Below are 24,452 nucleotides of genomic sequence, written 5' to 3' on the forward strand. Positions count from 1 at the left end.
GTCACGTCATCGATGAAAACCGGCCACTCCAGAGCATCGTTTCTTAGACCCTGTTCCCTGTTTTTCCGTATTTTTTTACCCTCTGGAGGGAGGACATGATGAATAATTTGCCAGGTAATTAATTGATTAATTAATTCCATGCGCGGGTGGCCGCATGAGCAACTGTCCGTTCGCGGTGGGCTAACTAAAGCAACGCAGCTGCAACGCTTCTGTCATTCTTATTTTATCAGTTCCCCTCCACTGCGGCGGCCAACCACCGCCCGCCGTCCGTCTTCGCCCCGGCCCCATCTCCAAGCATGCTCCTGATCTTGATCTCTCCTCGTCGTATCTTAATTAATCTCTACACCAAACCAACTACTACAACCTCTTCCTCCTTCTTCTCTCCTCTTTTTAATAAAAAATCTATTGCCTTTTCCTATATCCGCGCCATTCGTTTGGAATCCTCGTCTTGCGCCCTCCACTTGAAGCTGGACCTCAGGTGGCCGCCGAAAAATCCGTTTCCACCCCTGTCCATTCGCTGATCTGATCCATCCTGTCGCCACATACCAACCCCTCCGTACCATGCTCTCCAGATAGACGGTCCATCGCTGTGCCAAACAAATGGGTAAATGTTGGTCTCTTCTGCGATCATTTCCGTTCTGGGTCCAAGAGTGGATATTGACTTCTGCGACATCTTCAGGGCGCTATGCAGTGATCCTGGACGCTGGCTCGTCTGTAAGTAATCTTCATGTCCACTCGGGAATTCGCGCGGCTCTGACAGTACCTCCTACCAGGGGACTCGAGTCTATATCTATCGATGGCTCAATAATGCGAAAGCGCGGCAAGAGGCCAATCCGAAAGAGTTGAAATCTCTACCCCAGATCAAGACTAAGGAGGAGTGGACGAAGAAGATCCATCCCGGTGAGGATGAGCGAGAGTTGCCATTTCATCGAATTATCTAGACTGATTGGCTGTGTCGGAGGACATAGGCGTGTCGTCGTTCGCAAACAAGCCTGAGCAGGTGGGCCCCGATCATCTGGAAGGCCTTCTAAAACATGCGCTGGACGTCGTTCCCAATCACGCCGTTAAGGAGACGCCCATATTTCTTCTGGCCACGGCGGGAATGCGATTGCTCAACGATGTTGAGCGTGGGCTGATTCTGGACCGCGTCTGTTCGTATTTCCGCTCGAACTCCGACTTTCTGCTCCCCGACTGCGGCCTTCATATCCAAGTCATTCCCGGAGAGACGGAAGGTCTCTATGGCTGGATCGCTACCAACTATTTGATGGGGAGCTTCGACTCCCCAGAGGACCATGACCATGGGAAGGATTATCATACCTATGGTTTTCTGGACATGGGCGGAGCGTCCGCCCAGATTGCTTTCGCCCCCAATGCCACGGAAGCCGAAAAGCACGCCAACGACCTCAAGCTGTTGAGACTGCGCAACGTGGATGGGTCGACCCAGGAGCACAGAGTTTTCGTCACATCATGGCTGGAGTTCGGCGTTCGCGAAGCTCGACATCGCTATGTCAAGTTCATCCAGGATGCCAGTGAGGCACCCGGTGTCAAGGAGCTCCCAGATCCTTGTCTGCCAAGAGGGTTGCGGACTACGCTCGATGGCCAGCCCCTGTCGTCGGAACCTCCCTCGGAGACCTACCTCATTGGAACGGGAAAGTTCGATGAGTGTCTCCGGAAGACCTATCCGTTGCTGGACAAAGACGCCCCTTGCCCCGACGAACCCTGCCTTCTGCATGGGGTTCATGTGCCCGCCATTGATTTTGATGTGAACCATTTCATCGGAATCAGCGAGTACTGGCACACGACGCATGAGATCTTCGAAATGGGCCACAAGGATAAAGCGTACGATTTCAATACCTACCAGCAAAGGGTTGATGCATTCTGTTCCCAAGATTGGGCCGCCATCGAGAACGGTCTCTCCGAATACCGGTGGGGCGAGAAGGTCGACCGAGAAATGGCCTCCGAGGTCTGCTTCAAGGCTTCATGGATCATCAACATGCTGCACAGCGGCATTGGCATCCCTCGAGTCGGTCTCGAAGACACCAAAGGCTCCGGCCACAACGGGACAAAAGAGGTTCTTCAACATGGCAAGGAGAAAGGCTTCCTCGATCCATTCCAACCTGTGAACAAGATTGACTCCACCGAAGTCAGCTGGACGCTGGGGAAGGTTGTGCTCTATGCGTCCTCCCAGGTCCCTCCTGCGGATGAGGAGGCCCTGCCTGTCGGATTCGGAAGCAATCAGCCCGGCATTCCAGAAGACTTTCAGTATCCCAGCGTCGAGCTGATGCCCGGACCGAGCGGGCCCAAGGGCGTGGAGAGCGAGCATTGGCACGATGCTCTTTTTAAGGGAGAGTCTCCGCGCCGGATTCCGGGAGTCTTTCTCTTTGCTCTGATCGTTGTCATTGCGCTCTTTTTCCTCTGCGGCCGAAATCGCCGTCACCGGATCTATCATCGGATTCACAGCCTGTTCAAGCGTGGTGGAGGCTCTCGCCCCAAGAGGAGGCTTTTCGGGGGAAAGCTGCCGTTTATTTCACGCAACACGCAAGCCTACGAACGGGTCATGGAAGAAGGGGGACCGGAATTTGAGCTCGGCGGTGTTGACAGCGACAGCAGTGACAACGAGAGCGGACGCGCATCGGAGCCTGGTTCTGCGAGCCCGTCTCAGAAACGGTCGCCGACCTGGAGTGCTGGTGCGACCACTGGTTCGCACACCCCAGGCTTGAAGGTCGAGTTCGACAATGGCTCTACGGGCAGTATCGGGCTGGGGATTATGTCGTCTTCAGGTCCGAATGTGCTAGATCGAAGGGGCCTTGTTGTCAGAACGGAGAGTCGAGAGCACCTTGCGCCTATGGCTTTGGGTCCGACCACGAACGGTCGGCGATCCAGGACAGTCAGTCCTACAAGGTCACAGTCAAGTCTGTCGTGATGCTTGGATGCCAATGATTGATGTCTTCGGCCGTATATTTATTCGGGATTTAATTTCGCTGGAGTTGTTGGATTGGCGTGTTATACGAATGATCTGGGTATGCTATGGCTTTTGGGGTGTTCTGGGCAGGTATAGGCTGAAGTCTTTGTTTTTTTTTCCCCTTTCAGCCATTTTTGGACACGACGTCATGCAAGGCACGGTCCATACTTGTTCTATTCTATTCTTCGATTCTGATTCGAAAAAACTACTTTCTATCGGCTGTGTTTGGTCGAGCTGTAAGATAGATTTTGTATTCTATATTCCAATAATTATTAGACATTTCAGCTGTTTCAGTGGTTGTCATGATGTAAGTTTGACAGAAAAGAAAATAAAAGAAAATGTAAAAATAATTTAATGACTAAATAGAAACAAATAAAACAGTGGTCTGAAAGCACATCTACGTAACCTCTGCTTGTTCGTATGGGACCAGACCTGACGGAAGATCAGCACGTGACCTCGCGGGCAACGGGAGCTTGCCATCAGGTTTAGCACTTCTTGCTTGAAACCTGACCTTCCATTTCTCAGTTACTGAAGAATAATTTCATGAGCTCCTTCATGATACGGCCATAGAAGAAAAGAACTCTTGTTTGTGTTTCTTTATCTCCGCAATCCTTTTCCCCTTGCGCGCCGCTCTTCCCACCCTCCGGTCTTTCGTCGACGATTAGATCACATCACATACTGATATCACATCACATACTGATATCACATCACCATGCGATTGACCGTCGAGCTCATCCAAAACTCGCTGTCCTACATCAACCCGCTAAAAGAGCGCGAACTGGATCTTCGAGGTGGGTGTTTTACTGCTACCTGAAAAGAACAGATACTACATTTGCTTTTTTTGCCTTTCTGCTTTTGTCGTTTTGTTTTTTGCCCAAGTGAAAGTGAGGAGCACCATTGATATATCATTTTTGTGTGTTCTCTTTTTGAGACGTGTTTAGGTCATAAGATTCCTGCCATTGAGAATCTCGGTGTCGCGAAGGTATGCTCTCGTATCCATTCTGGGAGCTGTTCCCTTGCTAAGTGTCATGTGTGTCCGCAGGATCAAGATGCGATCGACTTCACGGATAACGACATCACCTCGCTGTCGAATTTCCCGTATTTCCCGCGCCTCCGCACCCTGCTGCTTGCGCGCAACCGCATCAACCATATCCAGCCGAACCTGTCGTCGTCAATACCGAACCTGACGACGTTGGTGCTGACGTCGAATAACATGGCGGAATTGGCGGATCTCGACCCGTTGCGGCATTTCAGTCGGTTGACGCACCTGGTGTTGTTGGAGAATCCGGTTACACGGAAGGAGGTTCGTTTCTTTCAACGTTCGACGTAGACTTTTTTTTTTGTTGACACATCCAGCACTATCGTCTCTGGGTTATCTGGCGCAACCCCCACATCCGATTCCTCGACTACCAAAAGGTCAAAGACGCGGAGCGCGCCAAAGCCGTCGAGCTGTTTGGCACGCAGGAGGAGCCGTCTCCGCTCGCATCGAAGATCATGGGCATCAAGTCTCGCACCTTTGAGGTGCCGTCCACGGGTCCCGCCGCTGCTGGCGGCGCTGGGCGCGCAGCACCAGGCGAGAAGCCCATCCGCGTCAAGCTGACGGAGAAGGAAAAGAAGCGCGTCGAGAAGATGATCCGCGAGGCGAAGAGCTTGCAGGAGATTGCCCGGCTTGAGAAGGAGTTAAATGAGGGACGCATCCCGGCTGGCGCCATGGAGGGGGCGTCCGATGAAGAAGACGAGGGAGATAAGATGCAGACGTAACAGATACACCAACACCAAGCAAAACAAAACTCATACATACATAAATTTTGCGGATGGGTTTGTTGGGCCGGTCTCGTTTCTTATGTTCTCTTATTGCTAGGTTTCTTTTTTCCCCATGAAAAGTTCTGATCTCGTTACATAAGGCATATAATCAGTTGGCGAGTTACTTCGCTCGTGATATTGTATTCTGTGGTGTGGTGTTGGTGGAGTTATCATTGTCATTTATATCATGTCATTGTCATGTCTTCACAAACAAAAATAAAAAAAATGTAATTGTCTTGGCGTCATGCTTGTGGCTTTCGGGCTTCTCTCAGAATTTCTCTGACAGTTGACGTTGGCTGCTATGGTACTATTGAGGCTGAGGTCGGTTTGAAGGGCGCACCTCATCCCTGGGTCCCTGTCTCCATCAATTACGTATCTCTTTCAGCGCTATTATATCTACCTACGTATCTGGATACCTGGTAGGTAGTTCTAAATCTCGCAGAGCCCTGGAAATTTACTCCCTTGGCCCTTGGTCCATGCAGTGGAGGGACGAGAGACATTGGAAGGCGCGTAATCGACCAACCTACCCCCTTCTTTTGTCCCGCCCTCTCCTTTTTTTTGTCCTCTCTCTCCTGGGAAGATGATACCGTATTTATTTACGTGTTCATCAGTGTTATTACTTGCCATTTTTTCGACAGCGCTGAGAATATCGCAGAGTGCAGAGTGGAATAGTACTGACGCTGAGAAGCATGGCATGCATCTCTGCTCTTCATAGTAAGAGAGTATATGTATATGGCAAATAACAATATGTTTGCTTAGCTGTACGATATCTAATACTGATACTGGGTTATGCAGACTGCTGCAAGGAGGTAACGTGATTTTGCTGGAGCGATTATTGTCATATTTCGATTGATTGATCTGATAAGATTAAGTTATTCTGATGACTAATCAATCCAGTCCTTCAATGCACGTCACTGTGGAATCGATCGATCCCCACATCTATCCATTACTTTCGATCTATCTGGAACGTCATCTGTGCAATTCGAGTCTGAAGCTCCTTGCTTTGTAAAATCATCCTCCTCTATCTAATCATTGGGGTTGCAGAGTGTGTACTGCCCTTTGTGCTTTCCGTGCAGATTGAATTGAATTAGCATTGAAGGAACAGCAGCAGGAGTACTTGCTGTACGGAGTATACACTATACTGTTCCGTGCGATTGCTCGTTCATAGTCATTCACTCACTCACTTCAATTGCATACACCTAATGACTCTGATATTCTAGACGGTTTGAAATTGCTGTCGTGACAGGGCTTATTCTCTTACGCTGGGGTTATACCAGGGTTGCGCTTTTTTTTTAAAGCTGGTTTTACCCTCCTCGCTTTTGTAGTCATTATCAAGCAATCTACTTCCTGCTCCTACTACTGTTGCTGCTACTGCTTTCTGTACTGTCTCGTGAAATCTGGCGTCTGCGTCTGCGTCTGCTGCTGCAACTTGTCGCCGTCACCAGCTTCAACTACGACATATTATATCCAGCAGCAGCATCCGCAATATGGCGACATCATCATCCGGCCCAGCCCCCGCTCCCTGGCGCGCCCCATTTGAAGAGAACCTCTCCAAGCTCGAAGATCCATACTTCGCCGTCTCGACTGTGGCACGCGATCCCGCGACAGGCGTGGCCATCCCCCGCGTGCGCTACTGCGGTTTCCGGGGGTTCTTCGGCGAGCTGAAGTTGCACCCGTCAGCAGAGAAGCAACTAGAGGACGAAGACGGCGGGAAGAACCCATCCATCTTCGAGAGCGACATGCTCTCGTTCACGACGGACGTGCGCATGGGGAAAGTCGAGCAGCTGACGCAGCAGTCCGACGGCGGGATCGAGGTCGTTTTCTGGATCAAGGAAGCGATGACGCAGTGGCGGATGAGCGGGAAGGCGTTCATCATTGGCGATGCAGCAGATCAGAAGCATGAGCAGGATGCGAGGAGGGAGATCCAGAGGGGTCTGAGGAGGAAGCAGAACAGTAGTGACGGGGATGAGAAGCAGTGGTCCTGGGAGAAGGAGGTTACGATGTACTTTGCTAACCACAGTCCTGTGATGAGAGGTATGCCGGCGCACCTTGTTCAGAACCAGTCTATCCCTGATGACTCTATCTTCTCGAACGACATAACACCAACCAACGCATTCCCCATACAACCCTACCCTCGATATTCTGCCAGACTAACTGAACGCAAAAACAGGGACATTCAAAAACCCACCCCCCGGCCGCCCCATCACCGAAAACCCAGACCCAACCCTCAAACTCGGCCAGAAAGTCACCGATCTCCACGACCCTATCGCGAGGAGGCACTTCCGTGTCGTGGTGATTCGCGTTGAAGAAGTGGATCGGCTGGATTTGGTGGATCATGCGGAGTCGAAGCGGTGGAGGTGGACGTTCGTCAGTGATGGACACGGGGCTGACGGTGGAGATGGACGGTGGGAGGAGGTGGAGGTTTGGCCTTGATTTTGGTATTTAGGCATCTATCTAGATATCTATCTATCTATGTGTGTTTGTGGCTAGGTAGCTACTTAGCTGGATTCTAGAATCTAATCGATAATCTATGATCAAGCTTCTTAGATTTCATTTGATTTCATTTTGTTCGATCTCAGAGTATTATTATACTCTTATAGTAGTTTGCTTTGTGTAGACAGGTAGCATCCTGGTCAGCAATAATGTGATACCTAGGTGTATATCTTGATATCTGCATGATTTTGATATCATATCAACATCAACATCATCCAGAGAAAAAAAAAAGAAAGAAAGAGTAGAGTAGAGTAAAATAGAGGTGTAACTCTGCAGGAATGTACGATATATTTATGTAGATATGCCGATGAGGAGGTCTGCCTGCGTTCATCTTTGATATCGATCTATAGACAGGCATATCTTGCTTCCTTGCTTGTAGACATGGGCTCCAGGCTGGCTGACTGACTAACTATGTAATTGCCCAGTAACAAAGACACGTGCCCCTCTCGAAACAAGATATGACAGGACAGGACAAGACAGGACAAAACTGGCCGGAACATTCTGTCACTTTTATGGAGATTCACTGACTGTGCCTGGTGAATGTATGGTACGTGTCGTCCATAAACAACAACAATAATAACAACACGTGGGAATTTCTGCTGGAAAGTCCTGTCCATACTGTTCTCTTTCATGGTGATAGTTGACTCTCTCTCTCTCTTTGTCTGTCTTTTTATCTTTTTCTGCCATACCCTCACTCTCAAGGTTAATCCTCACTGTAAAGTTGAGTGTCAACAGAACAAGTATCTCATCTATCTATCTATCTATCTATCCACAACGACAAGAACAACAACGCGTCCATAGAGGGCTCTGGCACGAAATTCACTGCAAAAAAACAACGTTCACTGTCCATCCACGCAGCAACTGTCACTGTGACTGGCACTACCCTGGAGATGTCTCCCAAAGGGTTCACTGGTTGGGTTATTATAAAATCTGCCTGACCTTCTCATCTTGTCTCAACTTCTACAACTGCAACTGCAACTTTCTTCTCCTTTCTTGGTCCAGCTGCAGGCGTGCCAGATCCAAGCTCTTCTTCTTATGCTTCTTTCTTGACTCAGCAGCGAGCGTGTCAGATACAAGTCTCTCATCTTCAGCATCTTCTTCTTCAGACTCGTTCGAGATTTCGAGATCAGATCAGATCATATCAGATCGCCGTTCCATCGCAAGCAATCTCTACTTACTACTTCTTGCTACCTCTCTGGCGTCGTTGTTTCTCTCCCGTGGTTCCTTCTTCCACAGCGACAATCAACCCGGAAGATCGCGAGTCCGAAAAACTTCACGTCGACTCTCTTCCCGATACAAGTCAACAGACCGCCACTATGCCGTCTTCCACTGGTTCCCGGCTCTCAACTTCCCCCTTCCTCAGCCAACAGCTGGGTTGGGGCAAACAGGGGTCCGCCGGCCCTTCAGATGTGGCGGACAAGACGCCCGAGGGCAGAGAACCCTCCCAGGGTGAAGAAAGCGTGCCCTCCGAGTGCGAGAAGGTATAACACCCTCAATCATTGATCATTGTCTCTGGTCTTGAATATTTCATGCTGATATCTGTCTCAGGAGCGCGTCCAATCCCCTCCGCTGGCCAATGCACGGAGGGTCCGGATGACGCCGGCTTGTGCTGTCTGCAAGAAGGCAAAGAAGCGTTGCGTGCATCGTCGACCCATCGACGAAGGTGAGTCTACCTCATCATTGTTTTTCTTCATCACAGCACACTGACTGGCCTGCAGGCAACGCGGCCGCTGCCCCCTTGCTGAAACGGAAGCGAGGCCAGGACGCACCTGCCGGCGATCATGACAAGGACGTCGCCGATTCTCAGGACGTCGTTGCTGCTGCTGCTGCCCCGATGGACGTGGAGGCCGAGGCTCCCCCATCACCAGCAAAGCGCAGGCGCTGGGTCGGATGGAAAGACACCATCGAGGGGGGTGGTGTTGCGCTCAAGAAGCCCACTTCCCCTCGTCCAGTCACGACCCAACAGCAGCAGCCTTGGGGCAGCATCCTCAAGCGCAAGCGCAAGCTTGCAGAGGTCATCGAGGAGTCGCCGTTGGACGCTCCTCAGCCTCCCAAGGATGCTGCAGCCGCTGCGGGTGACAGCGGCATCAGCACCGTGGAAGGAAGCGCACCTCCACGGAAGCGGACGCGTCGAGCTGCCGCTGCTGATGCCGTCCCGGTCAATAATCCCCCCGTTGACCGCCACCACCCCGTGGTGATGGTCGCGGAACCGGGCGTCACCCTCGCAGCTCCCGAGCAGCTTGCTCTCCCCCCCTTCCCGGCCGACAGCTTGGAGGGGTCCATCCACTTGGCCCGGCATCAGGTTATGAGCCGTGAGCTGGGTCGCCAGATCGATGACTGTCGTGTGAAATGGACCGCAGCCATCGAGGCCCTTGAGTCTGCGCAGCAGCTCATGGAAAGTTGGTTGGAGCTTTGGAAGAAGGGTCAGTGATGGCTCTTCTTCCAAGGTCGTAGGAGGGCTTGCTGGCGATGTTGCTGTCTGCCCGCAAATCGGAGGCTTGGAGGGAAGGTTGGTGATGGATTTTTTTTTCTTTTTGGTTGGTTGGGAGGATGGACTGCTTTCGTGTTTGGCCTTTTGTCTTTTGTTTCGTTTTGGTTTTGTTCTTTTTCTTTTTTTCTTTTTTCCTCCTCTATTGTCCGTCCCTCCCCTTGAGTTGATTGGGATAGACAATATTTCTGTATTTTTATTTTTTTTTTCATTTCTTCTTTTTTGTTCTTCCTGCATTCTTTGTCCCTCCCCTCCGGGGTGATTGGGACAGACAATCAGTCTGTATTTTTCTTTCTTGTTTCTTTTTTTTTCTTCTCTTTTTGTCCCTCTGTCCCCCTACTCCGGTGAGGATGGGATAGGGGAGTTGTTTTCCTTCCCTGTATCTTGTTTCGTAAAGTCCTGTATGCAGTTGTCATTTCTTCTTTTTCTTCTTTCTACCCCCCTAGTGGGTATCCGCTAGTTGGTTGGGCGAAAGAATGGAATTTGGATTTTTTTTGGTTGCAAAATCTCGAAAAAGGACTTCCTTCTTTCTGAATGATGTAGAAATGTAGAAATAATGTCTTCTCATGTTGAGTCAGCGATATACGTCAACCATTATCGCTGTCGGGGTGAGGCTAGTCAATGACAGGATCCCATAGGGGAGCGAGTATCTCCAATCGAAGCCGCCACGTTTCATGATGTATGTACCATGTAACTGTCATTTCAAAATCACAAGAAGGGAGGGGGGGGGAAGGAAAGGAAAGCAAAAGGGCTTGAATTCAATCATTCTTCACAAGAACGAACGATTGAGAACGAAAAGAAAGGGAGAGAAAAAAAAATGAGGGTCTAAAACGGCCGAAGAACTTAACTCTTCGCGGCTTCTTCGAGGACAAGAAAAAGATTCGCCGAAGACGAAAACTCAAGTAAAACGATCATAGGGGAATTTTCATCCTCTTTCCCCAATTAATGCCCTAAAGACTACAAACAATACCTGCGTAGTGTGTAGCCAAACAGAAAGCAGTTATATAGGTACCTGCATCAGTCGTTGGCATTTCTATCAAATCACATATTGTTCTTTGTCTGACCTCATTTGATGATCCCAAAGAATACAGGAAGAACAGGAAGGAAACCTCCAAACGGGGGCCGTATATCCATTCCGGGTGGGAGTCCAATCAATGAATTGAATTGAACTCAGAAGAAAGGATAATGTGACCGTGACCGTGACAGACGTCAAATGAAGGAACCCGTAGGAAGCAAGGTATATAGTATCTATCGGTTTCACTTTCAAGAATCGTAGTCATCCATGATTTATCCATAAAAGTACTTGACAACGGACAGGATGCAGTTAGCCATCGACTTGATGCAACCAGCTGATGAGATCGTACCACTCACGCTGGATCGGCATTGCATTGCATGCCATCGCAATTCGCATGTCAACTGCTGCCTGTGGGGGTTAGTAGTTACATGCATGGAAGCACAGAAGAACGGCAACAAATTCCCGATGTCATATCTAAAGATAGATATTCATCCTCCGCTGGGCGAGACGTCAGGAAAGTGGTTTCAAGGAAGAAACAACTCTCGACGGTGTCATGATAAATGTCCTCGAGAGAATCCATGGATGACGCTCACACTGTACTCCATACTCCGTACAGTACGAAGTTTTATCATAACCGAGGTATAAATGACTCGCGGCCTGTCTGTCGAAATCAATCTGAATCGAGATCGGATTAACTTCGGAATAAGGAGTAAGCACTGTACTCCGTACTCCGTACTGAAGAAATGAAAATCCACAGGTACCACCCTAGTTAGTAACTCGGCTGAAGATCAACAACCAACTATGGAGTACTCCGGACTCCGTAGCAGGGAAATGATGATCATGGATTGATCTTGACCACTAATTAATAGTAATGAGGCAGGTATCTAGATCACTAACACCATTAGTTTGGTATACTATTTATTTGTTTCCGATTGTGAAAGACACTATTGAAAGAGGTACTCCGTACTCGTAGTTCACCGTTTATCGGGGGCCGAGAGGAAGAGATCAAACCATTATTATTATCGGCACGTACATCACACACCTGCATGCACGACATGGGGATTCCGATCAGGGACTGGAAGAGGCAGGTAGGTTTTAGCGCTTAGCAGTCCGGGCCTCCAGGATCATGATGGAACCATGCCATACTCGGCAACCAGTCTTCGAATCATTCCTGCTGCTGGCCGATAGTCCGATCGAATTGAATGAAGGATGTGCGCTCGATACCAGGGTCTTCAAGCTTGGCAGCCTTGATGGGTAGGATGTTGAAATTGGAACTTGGGGGCCGTGAAGGATCACCTGGAAGCCTGCCATGGCGAATAAGAGAAGCCACGTGAGGATCGGAAGGATCACTTACTGCCACCCACGATCGTGGATTCGAAATAATCTCCTCAAGATGACAATCAGCCGGCAGATGTGGCGTGTCAAAAACGAGGATAATTTTACGACGTTGCAGACTGGCTTTCATGGCCACTTGGCAGTTCTCTGCCACAGTGGTTGTTCGTTTGTATCTACTCCGTACTGTACCTAGCTACACTCGATAATTACCTAGGGTATTGAAATTTCAGCATGAGGAAATTTCAAACCACGGGAGGCCTTACGGAAATGGCTATTTAAATAATTTAATTGGCTAAAAATAAGCCTAAATTGATGGCTAATGACATGAAATGGGAAATATTTCCGTTACAACTTGAAATGTACTCCGTACTAATACTGTACGAAATTTCCACTTCCAAGATTTGGAAAATTGCCCAATTGCGGCCCGTTCCCCGTGCTGGCCCAGAAGAGGTGGGGTGTCTATCACAACAATAACGTTTCATGCATGTGCTTCCGCGGCCTCCCCGCCTCTTCCTGTAACGAATAAGAGAGATTATCTCTTGGTATTTTTTTTCCCTTTGTGCTTTTATCTTTTTTTTTTGGCAGGCTGGACAAATCAGGTCCCGGAGGTGGAAGAACTCTATTATTTTCAGTGCCGCACTTGACGGTTGAGACTGCTTTCTCTTTTTAGATTGAACACCATGATTCTTAGCCGTTGCATTTGACAAATAATCTCTCTTCAATGCTGTCAGCAAAATCTGGGGGCTGTTCTGCACCTGTATGATATCATCATTATCAAGGTGTGAGGAATCTGCTGCTCTATTTCGAAAAGAATATATTTTCTGATTTTCTGATTTCTTGTCACCTGACTTGACAATGCACATACAGCAGAGTAACATACCTAATATCCTAGCTGTATCAGCCAGCCAGGTCGAATGCAGGCCAATTGACCATCTTGGGCTCCTCAATTGACCAGGTTATTTATTTGCGGAATCATCCCGAGAATTGCAGACAAAATCATGCTGTCTGAATATGCCGACGGCTGAGACTAGTGGAGAAATTAGACTATGATCGACAGGGAATATGATCTACCAGAACCGGTATGGACAGACTTCAAACGTCTGACGTGGAGTTCTCGCCAATAACCTTGCCGTAGGTTATGTATGTACTGAGTACCTACTTTTCTTGCCGACAATGGAGGGGAAGGCCCCAAACAGAGGGGTAATTGACTCGTTGTCAATCGCACACCCAGTGCAGGTACGAGTACCGTACTCGTGCATGCAGGAAACTGGCGCACTGGTTGTTCTGCTCTCACCGCCCCCTTCGATCAAGTCTTAACAAAGCATCAGGCCGTCAGCAGCACGAAGTAAACAGCAATTCGCGGACGATGGGGTTGCAGGCACAGAGTCATCCTGCAGGTTCTCGAGTCTCGAGATGCTCGGTGCATTGTGCTGGACGTCAAGCAGACCAACAACAAGGGCTGGGGTTGATTCGCGAGTCGGGCAGGATTTACAGGATTAGCATTATTCCCGTAGAGCAGCTGCCTAAGTGGGACAAGGGCGGCCTAGTTGCCGAGACTGTGCCGACGGTATCTCCAGGCGTCGTCCGTACGGAGTAGTATAGTCCATACACGGGCTTACGAGCTACCGCGGATGGCCTGTTCCTCCCTAGAGTTCGCCCAGGTGGCCCCTAAGTGACCCTTACGCCCACTCCGGGGCCTGCAACCACGCAACCTGCACCAGGGCCCTGCAGTCTAGTCTCGCAGCCAGCGTACGGTCCGCGCGCGGTCCGCCTTCTCCTCTCTACCACCGCTACCACCACCCAACACGACTCGCCTCCGCTAGTAACCAGACCACCGTACCGCCAAACCGCCAAATCTTCCTCCAGCCCTCTTTTCTCCCCAATTTCACCTCCAACCTTCTCAACTCGATCGATCGTCCACTTGTCTCATCAAACCAGACGACTTCCCCAGCACTTCGCTGTGTCTGGGGTCTCCCCGTCATCCCATCCTCCCTCGTCGATCCTCCCCTCGACCTGAGCAAATTATTTGTCGACACTCCGAGGGAGCCATCGGTGGCCTTCGAAGTCAATTCACGACCAACCCCCGCGATTGATTCTTCGCCCATCGGTTCCCATCAACCTTGTTCTTTTCTGTGGAGGAGGTTTTGGGAAAGTTTACAAAAGGGGGATTCTTTCTAAACTCGACGTTCTTCCACGGGCCTGACTGAGCGACCCGTGCCGAGCCATGGCTTTCCAATCCATGGATGCACTACAATGCTTTACTTTCATGAGCGAGAATGTGCCATCTTGGATTACGCGGGTCTCCGATCTAGCCGTGCATACGGCCAAGAAGCACGCTGAATTCTCCGAAGAATACAAGAAACTCACCCATGTCCGACCACGCCGACGGAAGAACAGTTCGGTCCACTCCATTCGACCAACTTCCGAGCTCAAGGCAGCAGGCGTGCTTGCCTCCAGTCAGAAGGATAATAATCAAGGGTCTCTGGACGCCAACAGAAGCGATCAGCCGGCCGGGAGTCGACAAAGGAAGGACAAGGACAATGACGACGCTGCCTCGCGGAAGTCTGCTGACGGACCCCAGTTCGTGAGCTCGCGCTATAATGTTGTGATCCATTACGACGGGCATACCCAGAAAGAGTTGGAACAGGTTGTGCGGGATATCGGGACGGCAAGAAACAGCATTCGGAAAGGCAAGATGGCCCAAATGATGCGCAAGCCGAATCTTGGCGTGGACATGTTCGCGAGTAGGCTGGCGTCAAAAGATACCTCTAAGCCAGTCTTGCCGTCCATAAATGGTGTCCCCCCCTTTAAAACAACCCGGTCAATGCAGAAAGAGAGCCCCTTCGATTTTGCAGACAAGCAGTTGGAATTGGCCCAGAGTCTCTGCGAAACCGCCGCTCACCAATTCCTCCGTTATGGAAACTGCTCGACCGAACTGGAAAATGTCAAGGAAAAGTTCAATGAGATACTAGAGGCGGCCAAGAAAGAGGTTGCCCGCCTCAAGGCGGAAAAGGAACTAGAACAACTACAACAACAACAACAACAAGAAGAACAGGAACAGGAACAGGAACAGGAACAGAAGGAGAAGGAAAAAGAGAAACAGACTGAGGCCGAAGAGCCATTGACCAAGCCGATCGAAGCCGAAACCGACAAGCCCGTTGGTGTGGTGGAGGATGGCAAACCTCTGGAGCCGGGTGCAGCCGCTATCGAAGTCGACGATTCTGCGTCCGAGTCATCAGTCTCGATCGACATTACCGCATTCCGTGCCAGCCGATTCCGAGCTTAAGCACGCTGCACTTCTCTGCTGAGATCTGATCATGTGGACGGGATCATGTGTTACCGTTTCTGCCACGGCCGTCTCTCTTGTCTTCCGTCGTCTTATATCCTCTCTTTTAATCCCTCTCTTTTGACGACCTTTAGCACGATTTTTTTTTGCCATTGTGGACAGGAACTCTCTGCATGTCTTTTCTTTCCGTCATTCATTGTTGGACCCGTGGTCAACTATTCACATTTATTCATCGTCTCTAATCTCTACTACTGCGGTTTTCTGAGCGCTCGCATTTGTTAGCCAGTCTTTTTTTTTTTGTTTTCTCCCAGTGGAGAGAAAAGCTTTGGGCATAGCATGCCCGTCTACGAACAATGCATTGAGCTTGGGAAAGCGCGGAGTTTGGATGGGTGGCGTTATCTGATTTACTTTGCGATTTGGGGTTCGATATATATCCATTTGTTGGGATGTCGTTAGCTAGTCTGCTCAATTTGATGATGAATTACATTATTATATGCTTGAAGGAAGCCTGATTCTGAGGTCATTCGGTTCGACTCCATACTTCGTGTGTTGCACCTGGACAAGAGACTTGGCAGACAACAGACTTGGCATGCAATCTTCCCGAATTGGCCAGAACAGGGCAAAGTTATCCTACAGTATGCACGTGCTGTCTTGATGACCGCGGAGGTGGCGCCTGGGCTGGGCCTGTGAGCTTACATAGAATGAGGACATCACAGATGGGGCACATTGTCAATCACCTAGGTACTCAGTAATCCGTACCGCCGTACCGGTCTACCGGAGGACTGTACAGTTCCTGATCCAGCCTCTCATTCTAGCAGCCACAGCAACCGTGATTGGTGCGTGCGTGACATTTCAAGCTTGCTCCTATATTTGCAGTCAGCTGTTCAGCTGTCGAGTCTGTGGTCAGGGGAATTTTGTATCTTGTCCAGTCTCGCGTCTCCAGTCTCAACTGTTGGGGTTATGGTTATGCAGACATGCAGACAAAGCCGTTACCGAACATCCATATCCAGTGACCAGCCGGCCAGCGAACAGACCGAGGCAGACCAAACACGGGTGGAGGGCGTTCCGCGCGGGCGCTAACGGCGCCGTCAACGCCGCTGCACCCACTGACGTCTGGTTATCTCGCTATTTAGCGGTGTTGTTTGTTGCCTTACCTGTTCGGCCGAGCTATTCCCTTGAATCCCTTCTCCTGACTCGTCCTGAGATTTCCTGGACAGCATTTGTTACACGATGATACAGAGAACTCCATACAGGTTTGCGGGATAACCCCAGCCTCAGGCAGGTGGCAGCCTTAGGCCTCTAGTATTGGAAGGCAGTACTCCGTAGGTATGTGTGGTTAGCAGGTAACTTCCAGCTTACGGAGTATGTACGGCGTATTTTTATTCAGTCTCGTTACACACCAGCAGTACAGAGTATTGTTTCCATCTGAACCAACTGACAAATAGCTTTAATCATCCAGACTCGATCTCTCATTGACACTTCTCATAGGCCTAGATCCTCTAGCCCCTCCAACGCACGCGCAGCAGGAAAAATCAACCGGATGGTGACTGGTCACCTGCCAGCGAACCCCTCTGACTGATGTGTCCGTCAGAGCTTTAAGCCAGTGCAAGATGATGGCAGCCGCATACCGAGTCCGTACTCGTACATACGGAGTACCTACATTGGTGTCCCATCCAGCATCATGAGAGGCTGAGGCAGAGAAAAAAGAGAGGGTTGGATCAGCGATCGGAACTCTTAACCTGGCTAGGTGCAAAAGTATTACTCTGTACTCTTGTACCTACTCCGTACGGTAATAGTAATACCGCCCGGAGCGTCACTGCCAAAAACAGTAATCACTCTGCCGAGGTCACTGGATGTATCCTTCCACCCGAGTCAGGTAGTCATAATGTCTGCTGCCCGTGCACCGCCATTGGCCAGACAAGATTATCGTCTGCAGTCTCCGGACGAGTGCCCACCAGTCATTGACCTGAATGCAGTCCGATTTGAAAATCGATCGTGCGGGACCATCCAACCAGCGTGGCCGTCGTTCTGCGACTGCAGGAATTAAAATACTGCCAGTCCGCCAGTTGCATGATCATCCGCTGTCTGGATGTCTGTCGACTGATCAAGTATCTACTCCGTACTCCGTACTACTGTACAGAGTACTCCGTACCTGCTACCTTTGTGTACAGTACACATGTGCGGAGTACTCCGTACACGACGACGCTTCCTGCCTCGGCTATTATGAGAGGCTGCAGGTTGATGCAGTATGAAGTACCAAGTACGTACGGAGTACTCCGCATGCAGCATCGTTGGTCGCAGGAATCGTATATTGTATTGTATACTGTCTCTTCGAGACTGAGAATGGACTCCAGATCGAGGTTGGTTTTAACTGTACGGAATACACAATTCTACGATAGACGTCATGTTGAAGTCCTGAGGTATTAATAGCCAGCCCAGTAAGTCGGGCCGAGAGTCGAGACGTGGACTTAAATAAATACGGTAAATATTAATAGACCTAACGTAACGAACGCCTACCTAGATAGATACTAGGTAGCAACAATAGACCAGCATGGGAGAACTCCCGTCATCATCCGTCGGTAGTCTAGGTACTCCGTACCTCCAGTAGTTTACTAGCGAAAGTCTGATATTTGAGCAACCGCCGATCTTGCGCGCTGATTGGTTGGTGTTGGTAGGATGGTTTGGTTTGATTGGGTTGGGTTTGGCTCGGGTCCGTGCCGAGGTGTGTGCCGAGTACGGAGTATGCGGGTTTACATCTTTCTTACAGTATAAATTACGGGGTAATATTTATTTTGCTGTGTTTTGATTGCTCCTTACTTGCTTCCTGGGCAGTTTAATCAATTAATGTTGCCGCGTCCGGCAACGCTCAGTGAGGGAATTACTAGAAAGGGAAAGAATGAAGCCGTTGAGAACCGTTATATTGAACCTCTCTTACTAGACGACTTGGTGGTGAGAAAGGAAGTAGGAGGAGGTTTGGGCGCACGGGCCAACGGAGCTGACTAAGCGTGTGGCCGGTAAGCCGGCTGCACCGAGAATTAATCAATTAATTAATAGACATCCACTACGCTATGGAGTAATTAATGTCTCTTCTTCTTTTTCTTCTCTCTCTTTTTTTTTCTCGTTAATTAATTAATTACGGAGTACTGTACTCTAAAATGATAATCTAATCTATCTAATCTTGATTTGATTCTTGATATCAAGCTCTGATGTGATAATTATTATTGTGATATCACAATAATATTATCATCGTCATTATCACTTTATTTATTATTTCCCGTGTCATTGATTTATTCTTGCAATCCTGTAACTTGAGGTTGGGAATTGTCGCAAAAAAAAAAGGAGAGAGAGAAATTTATTCTTGAGTTTACAGTTGATTCATTTATTTCTTGTCGCGGTAAGGTAATTGAATATTAATTAATCCCTTTCGTTCTGATTGCTTAAAAAAAAGGAAAATAAGCGAAATTAGGTAATACTCCGTAGTCAAATCCAACCCTGATAGAATAAAACGAATACACTCAGTCTACAAGACCTGGACTTGCGCAAGTTGGTCGACAACACTTGGGACTTGTAATACTACAGATCAGATTAATAATTACTTATGAAATGGCAGACAGCGATGCAAGTACACGTGCGAGTTGTCTAATAAATACTCGAGAAATTCTGGAATCTCGACCACAAGTCAGTCAGTCATATGATATTACCTACCGAGGCACAGAGCAGAGAGAGATTGCTACTACTAACAATACCTTCACAAATCACCTGCGTGATGGTCTGACCTGTCACGTCTCACCCCGAAAGGCAGTTCCAAAAGCAATTCGTGAAGTCTCGATGAGTGCTCAGGGTGCGCCCCTCCAGGAGGCGCCCGAGGTGGGCGAGCGCAATCGCATACTGGGGGCGGTCCAATCAGGTATTTTCCGAATCCCGATTCGGTTGATACTACCCTATTTGGCAGGTAGTTAATATTGAAATTTGTACAGTACCTAGGCAATAGTAGATAAGTAGATACGATTATTATTTACCATGGCTTTAAAGTGATTAAATTAAATTAAACTGTTATTGTTATTGATGTTGTTATTCCCTGTCTCTCTATACTCTATGTTTGTACTGTATGAGCATACATACAGATATACGGGGACATGGTGTTGATCCTCAGACAGAACAGACTATAATATATATGTTCTCTGAATTCAATTTCCCTCTTTGTGTATAATCACTAGGCTTTGGTAGTCAAAGTTCGAACCTTTTTTTTGTTTCTAGTTCGTTCCCGTGGCTGTTTTCCTATCACTACTTTTCTAGAAACATCTATCTACTCAAGGCTATTAGCAAGGGATATATATCAGCGAGGGCGACAAATATTACTAAGGGATAATAGTAAGAACTATAGCAAGAAATATAACCAGGGAGCCCGCCTGGAAAGTAGATAATAAAAATCATACTACCATAGGTACGCCCCAGGGCAAAAGTTCCCTGGCATCTATTAGACCAAGTAATTTTCTCAGTCGAGCGAAGCGAGACCTGTAAGGCTTAGAGAAAAATCCTACATTGAATTGACATCATCCTTTCCTCTTATCACTACATAGATGTAGGTCTCTCTTTATCGTTGAGCTTTCCTATAAGGATTCTTATAATAATAGGTTGGTCTCCATGATAGTATATAGTACGTGCCAAGACTGGCGATATATTTCCATTCCTCTGGTAGATAAGAAAGGAACGTTTTTCAAAAATTCTACCAAGAATCACACCATAATCTAAACCGGGCCAAGTTGTATTTATCCTCAAAGTCGGAGAAACAGAGACCTACGTGCTCAGAGGAATGTTGTCATTATCAAAATCAGCAGAGCAGAACGCTCTTGTCTCGAAGACTCCACGTCATTGATTATCCTAAACTGGAAGATGGACACAGTGTAGGTAGCTACCTAGTACCTAGTACCACCTCGATCGCCTTCTCCAAACAGACACGAGAATTCATTCAAATGCAAATTCCCCCTTCGAACAACACATGCGTCGTGACTAGAATTTTTTTACTCTTTTTTTTTTTTTTCAAAGGATAGATCTCCCGGCCAACTTGGAGTCGATAGCATTGGGGTACGGAGAGCACAGACGTTCGTGTACTCGTATGGACGGCTCTCAACATCATATTTATGCCGTTGTATTAGTTCAGCTGGATTAAGAAGGTCCATGTGTGTTAGGTGATGTTTGCTCCTGCCAGGTGCCGGCTGAGCTGATGGAGAAAAATCTCCTTAACAGGATGGATGTCCATGTCGAATGAATTTGGAAATACCCAACTACCTAGCTAATCCTGTTGAATATTCCCTAGGGGACATCGATATTTGGTCGATCTCCTTGAACTTCACTGACTTTGGTAACTGCTTCTTCTTCTTCAGTTGCCCAATGATATATGATTTTTCTTCTGTTACGATGGGTAGTAGGTTGCATGCAGATGTGCAGCAGATCTGTATATCATTGTGATGTAGGTAGATTACTATACATCAATTCTTTGATGTCCTATGCTATATTTTTTCTGTTATCTGATTCGGACTACCGGTTTTTCAAGTCATGCTGTTTGTTGTTCTTTCTAGGCACTGCATATATGCCAGACTGAATCCGTATTTATTTCCAGCATCTCTTGCTGTGATGCCTATCCTGTCCCATTTGCATGGGGTAGAAATTCAGTTTATCTATAATATTCAATCCCTAATTCGAGAGGAAGAGAAAAAGCAGCTCTTTGCTTGGTCAGATATCTTATTGCTTTGGTGGTTAAACAGGCAGGTGTTTGTAAGCTCTGTTGTGTCCACTTGTGAGTGACGCCTCTGACACAGCTGCCACTGTGCATGTTGTCTCTGCTAAGCAGCACTCTTGAGATATTCTGAAAATTCCCACTGGAAAATTCCACCCGTGAATTCACGTGTCCCCCGGTGGTGACGTTCTTCCTACCGGTGACTCAACCCAGTGAGGAGTTCCTTCACTCACCAGATGACGCCCCGTCCCTCCCTCTTCCCGTCTGAAAGTGTCTTCACTCCTTTCGTCTAAAGACAGTCGACCGGCAGCCTCCTGTATCAGCGACATCATCGTCATTCCATCTCAGGCAAGTGTTCTTCCTTTCTTTATCATCTTGGCATTTCACTCTCCCCATCTCGGCACTGCCATCTTATCACTCGGCGTTGTGAACGTCGTCTACATCTCTTATCTTGATCTCTGTCGCTACAGCGACATCGTGTACGTCCTGCTCTTGGAAAATCGTACGCACAAGCTTGAACTGCAACACAATAGCCTGCATCTCAGAGAGAGATACAGAGGTCTCGTAGGAAGTCAGGCAGAGGGGCCTCGCGTCTATACGCGAACTCCAGCAATATGCCGTTGTGGACGATAAAATTGACGGTAAGTTTCTATCCCAGTTGTCAAGCACGCCTTTACTACAGACGTCCAGAATTGTCTGTAATGGGTGTCTCGATTCTAACAATTCGAAGCTGACAAACCACAGGATAAAGATCCCAATACTGGCAATTCTCTGATCGTGACAGCAGACAAAAGCCCTCATGTCGATTCCCTCATCAAAGCAAGTTATTTGACACACACACAAAGTCTCTCTTTTGGATAACACGTCATCTTTGGTAGACAGTGGTTTTCAGACAGATGTGCTAACATGGCTATGCCAACAGCTCTGGAATCTCGCCTTTCACCCTCACACGATAATGGAGGAAGCCGACTTTCAGCTCTGTCTGGACATTAAACACCATGTAGGGGATCAAATCATATCTCTGCATACAATCGTGGATATTTTGCTAACAGACATTTCTATAGGCGGCTCGTCGCCAAACGGAAGCTCCCATGACGCCGACTGCTTCTACAAACGAGCACGAAGAAGGATCAGAGATGACGAACGACGAAGCTAGTCGTGAGACAGCAGGTCAACGCCATGTACTGCTCATCGAGGAGATTTCAGATGATGACGATTGTCAACTGATGCCGCCCCCGCCAAAGAAGGTCAAGTCCGATGCCCAGATTGATATCGACTGCCTGATGTCTGATGAGGCAGCTCGTGAACGCGCTGAAAGGTTCCTGGAGCAGCTGCAAATGCCTGCGCCATTGTCTTCTTCATCACCTCCGAACCCATTCGCCACTCCACCGTCAAGGGCAAGGCCTCCGTCGAGACATTCTTCTGGCGCTGCCGCAATCTCTACTTCTCTGCTCAAAGAACATCGAGGATGGGAACCGCCAATAGCGGGTCGAAGACACCGGAGTCAGCGTGCCGAATTTCAGATCTACGAAGATCCCTCGAAGCCGGGAAATACAGATTCCACACCGGAGGGACTGGCTACCGCCTGGTACTCATCGTCTTCCCCCAGCGACGACGAGAAAGAGAACATGGTAGAAAGAGGCGTCAACGAAGGAGACGAGCAGACGACGGCGGCGACGACGACGCGCGATAATACCACTCGTTCTGTTGCAGAGACAACTAGGGTTGTTCGCACCAACCCACGTGCGTCTAGCGTATCGCCCACGACGTTCGATCCCCGAACTGCGTTTCCGTTGAGAGAGCTGCGAGTGCCTGGGCCGTCGGACTTTGGTAACCCTAGCCAGCACAGTCCTCGCAATCATCATCATCACCGTGATGATGACCTCCAAGAAGTCTTCGGACGAGCTGGCGAAGTTCAAACAGATGAAGAAGAGCAGCCGCAGGGAGAACATCCCAATCGCCTCTTCTCTGCTCGTCGTCGTACCAGCTCTGGAAATAATAATGGAGGAGAGCGTACAATCGCCAGGAACGTGATGGAAGGCCCGCGTCCTCGTGCTACTATTCCATCATCTCCTCCGCCGCTCCTTTCTGCTGGGGGAGGAGGACCTGTTCGCCCGGCAGTGTCACTTCCGCGATTGAACAATGGAAATACTACTGAGAGGGACAATAATAATGATACTGCTGGTACTGCCACTGGCACCAGGGCCGGTGCTCTCACTCATAATACCCGCTCTCATCGTCGCAACAGCAATGGCAATAGCAATGGTAATGGCCGTCGTGATGGCTACCGCAGTGACAACCGTAGTCACGGCCACAGCGACCACGGCAGCTATGGTACCTACCGAGGCGACAATAGCAGCGAAAATCGCAATTACCATCGCGCTCGCAACCTCGATACCTATCGAGGAGGCGACTACCGTGGTGAAAATCGAGGCAGCAGCTATCGCGGTCGCTACATGTACGGACGCGGTCCGCCTCTCCACCTCCGAATCACCCGTGCCAGCGCTGGAGATGAGGACTCCTTCTACTGAGTTAGTTCTGCTGTCTGCTGTCTGCAGAGTGTGTATGTCTCGTTCCGATCGTTGCATTCTTGCCACCATCATCCAAGGAAATGAAGCGGGCGTACGTATGTACAGGTAGATAAGTTTACAGGTTGATAGGTTGATAGGTGATGAGGTGATGAGATGAGGTACCATGAACGTGAAGATGAAAGTGAAGAACAGAACAAGAGGCGAAAGGAAGAAACAAAGAAAGGAAAGAGAAGAGTAGGAGTATTCTTTCTTTCGATCGATATTCATTTGACTGTTCAAATTTTAATCAATCTCAATCATGGCTTTTCAGGAGGGAAAGAAAAAAAAGAAATAGAAAAAAAGAGCACAGGAGACGTTACGACAAGCAACAAACCAAATTTCAACACAATAATGCGTTCAGTTCAGTTTCAGTTCTTTAATTTCAATGATGTTCAATGATGTATGTACCTTTTTTTTTTCTCTTTTTTCTTTTATTCGAATTGTATTATTATTATTTTCATTACCCATCACATTATTACTATTATTTGACTGTTTTGTTCTGTTCTGTTCTGTTCATATATTTAATTCAGTTATCATGTCAGTTCAGTTCAGTTCTTCAATGATATATGTACATGTATATGTACCTTTTTTTCCTCCTTCTCCTTCTCCTTCTTCTTCTTTGCATTTGAAATTCTATTATTTGATTTGACTGTTCCGTTCTGTTCATGTATTTAATTTAGTCAATTAAATTATTAATTATGTCAGTAAACAGTTCTGTTCTGTTCTGTTAGCTAGTAGTTAGGTCAACTAGTTAGCCACATTA

The 24,452-nt window shown here is 48.3% G+C and overlaps 6 protein-coding genes across 6 annotated transcripts; all 6 read left to right on the forward strand.

Annotated features, from left to right (window-relative positions):
- Nucleotides 1-600: 600 nt before the first annotated feature.
- Nucleotides 601-2,923, forward strand: VTN77DRAFT_2427 (uncharacterized protein; the record flags this gene model as incomplete). Its single annotated transcript, XM_069418265.1, has 4 exons — nucleotides 601-610; nucleotides 680-714; nucleotides 774-900; nucleotides 969-2,923. 4 exons carry the CDS (start codon nucleotides 601-603, stop codon nucleotides 2,921-2,923), a joined length of 2,127 nt encoding a protein of 708 aa, XP_069279325.1.
- A 751-nt stretch (nucleotides 2,924-3,674) lies between these two features.
- On the forward strand, nucleotides 3,675-4,723 carry VTN77DRAFT_2428 (uncharacterized protein; the record flags this gene model as incomplete). The annotated part of the gene is made up of 4 exons (XM_069418266.1): nucleotides 3,675-3,753; nucleotides 3,904-3,944; nucleotides 4,005-4,265; nucleotides 4,319-4,723. 4 exons carry the CDS (start codon nucleotides 3,675-3,677, stop codon nucleotides 4,721-4,723), a joined length of 786 nt encoding a protein of 261 aa, XP_069279326.1.
- Nucleotides 4,724-6,252: 1,529 nt separating this feature from the next.
- Nucleotides 6,253-7,198, forward strand: VTN77DRAFT_2429 (uncharacterized protein; the record flags this gene model as incomplete). Its single annotated transcript, XM_069418267.1, has 2 exons — nucleotides 6,253-6,799; nucleotides 6,936-7,198. The coding sequence occupies 2 exons, from the start codon at nucleotides 6,253-6,255 to the stop codon at nucleotides 7,196-7,198; spliced, it is 810 nt and encodes a 269-aa protein (XP_069279327.1).
- Nucleotides 7,199-9,092: 1,894 nt separating this feature from the next.
- VTN77DRAFT_2430 (uncharacterized protein) lies at nucleotides 9,093-9,689 on the forward strand (the record flags this gene model as incomplete). The annotated part of the gene is made up of 1 exon (XM_069418269.1): nucleotides 9,093-9,689. The coding sequence occupies one exon, from the start codon at nucleotides 9,093-9,095 to the stop codon at nucleotides 9,687-9,689; it is 597 nt and encodes a 198-aa protein (XP_069279328.1).
- Nucleotides 9,690-14,320: 4,631 nt separating this feature from the next.
- On the forward strand, nucleotides 14,321-15,382 carry VTN77DRAFT_2431 (uncharacterized protein; the record flags this gene model as incomplete). Its single annotated transcript, XM_069418270.1, has 1 exon — nucleotides 14,321-15,382. The coding sequence occupies one exon, from the start codon at nucleotides 14,321-14,323 to the stop codon at nucleotides 15,380-15,382; it is 1,062 nt and encodes a 353-aa protein (XP_069279329.1).
- A 6,351-nt stretch (nucleotides 15,383-21,733) lies between these two features.
- VTN77DRAFT_2432 (uncharacterized protein) lies at nucleotides 21,734-23,650 on the forward strand (the record flags this gene model as incomplete). Its single annotated transcript, XM_069418271.1, has 4 exons — nucleotides 21,734-21,760; nucleotides 21,864-21,920; nucleotides 22,042-22,119; nucleotides 22,184-23,650. The coding sequence occupies 4 exons, from the start codon at nucleotides 21,734-21,736 to the stop codon at nucleotides 23,648-23,650; spliced, it is 1,629 nt and encodes a 542-aa protein (XP_069279330.1).
- Between the last annotated feature and the right edge of the window lie 802 nt (nucleotides 23,651-24,452).

The sequence above is a fragment of the Rasamsonia byssochlamydoides genome, assembly GCF_041956645.1.
Source record: "Rasamsonia byssochlamydoides strain NRRL 3658 unplaced genomic scaffold VTN77scaffold_18, whole genome shotgun sequence".
Classification (NCBI taxonomy): domain Eukaryota; kingdom Fungi; phylum Ascomycota; class Eurotiomycetes; order Eurotiales; family Trichocomaceae; genus Rasamsonia; species Rasamsonia byssochlamydoides.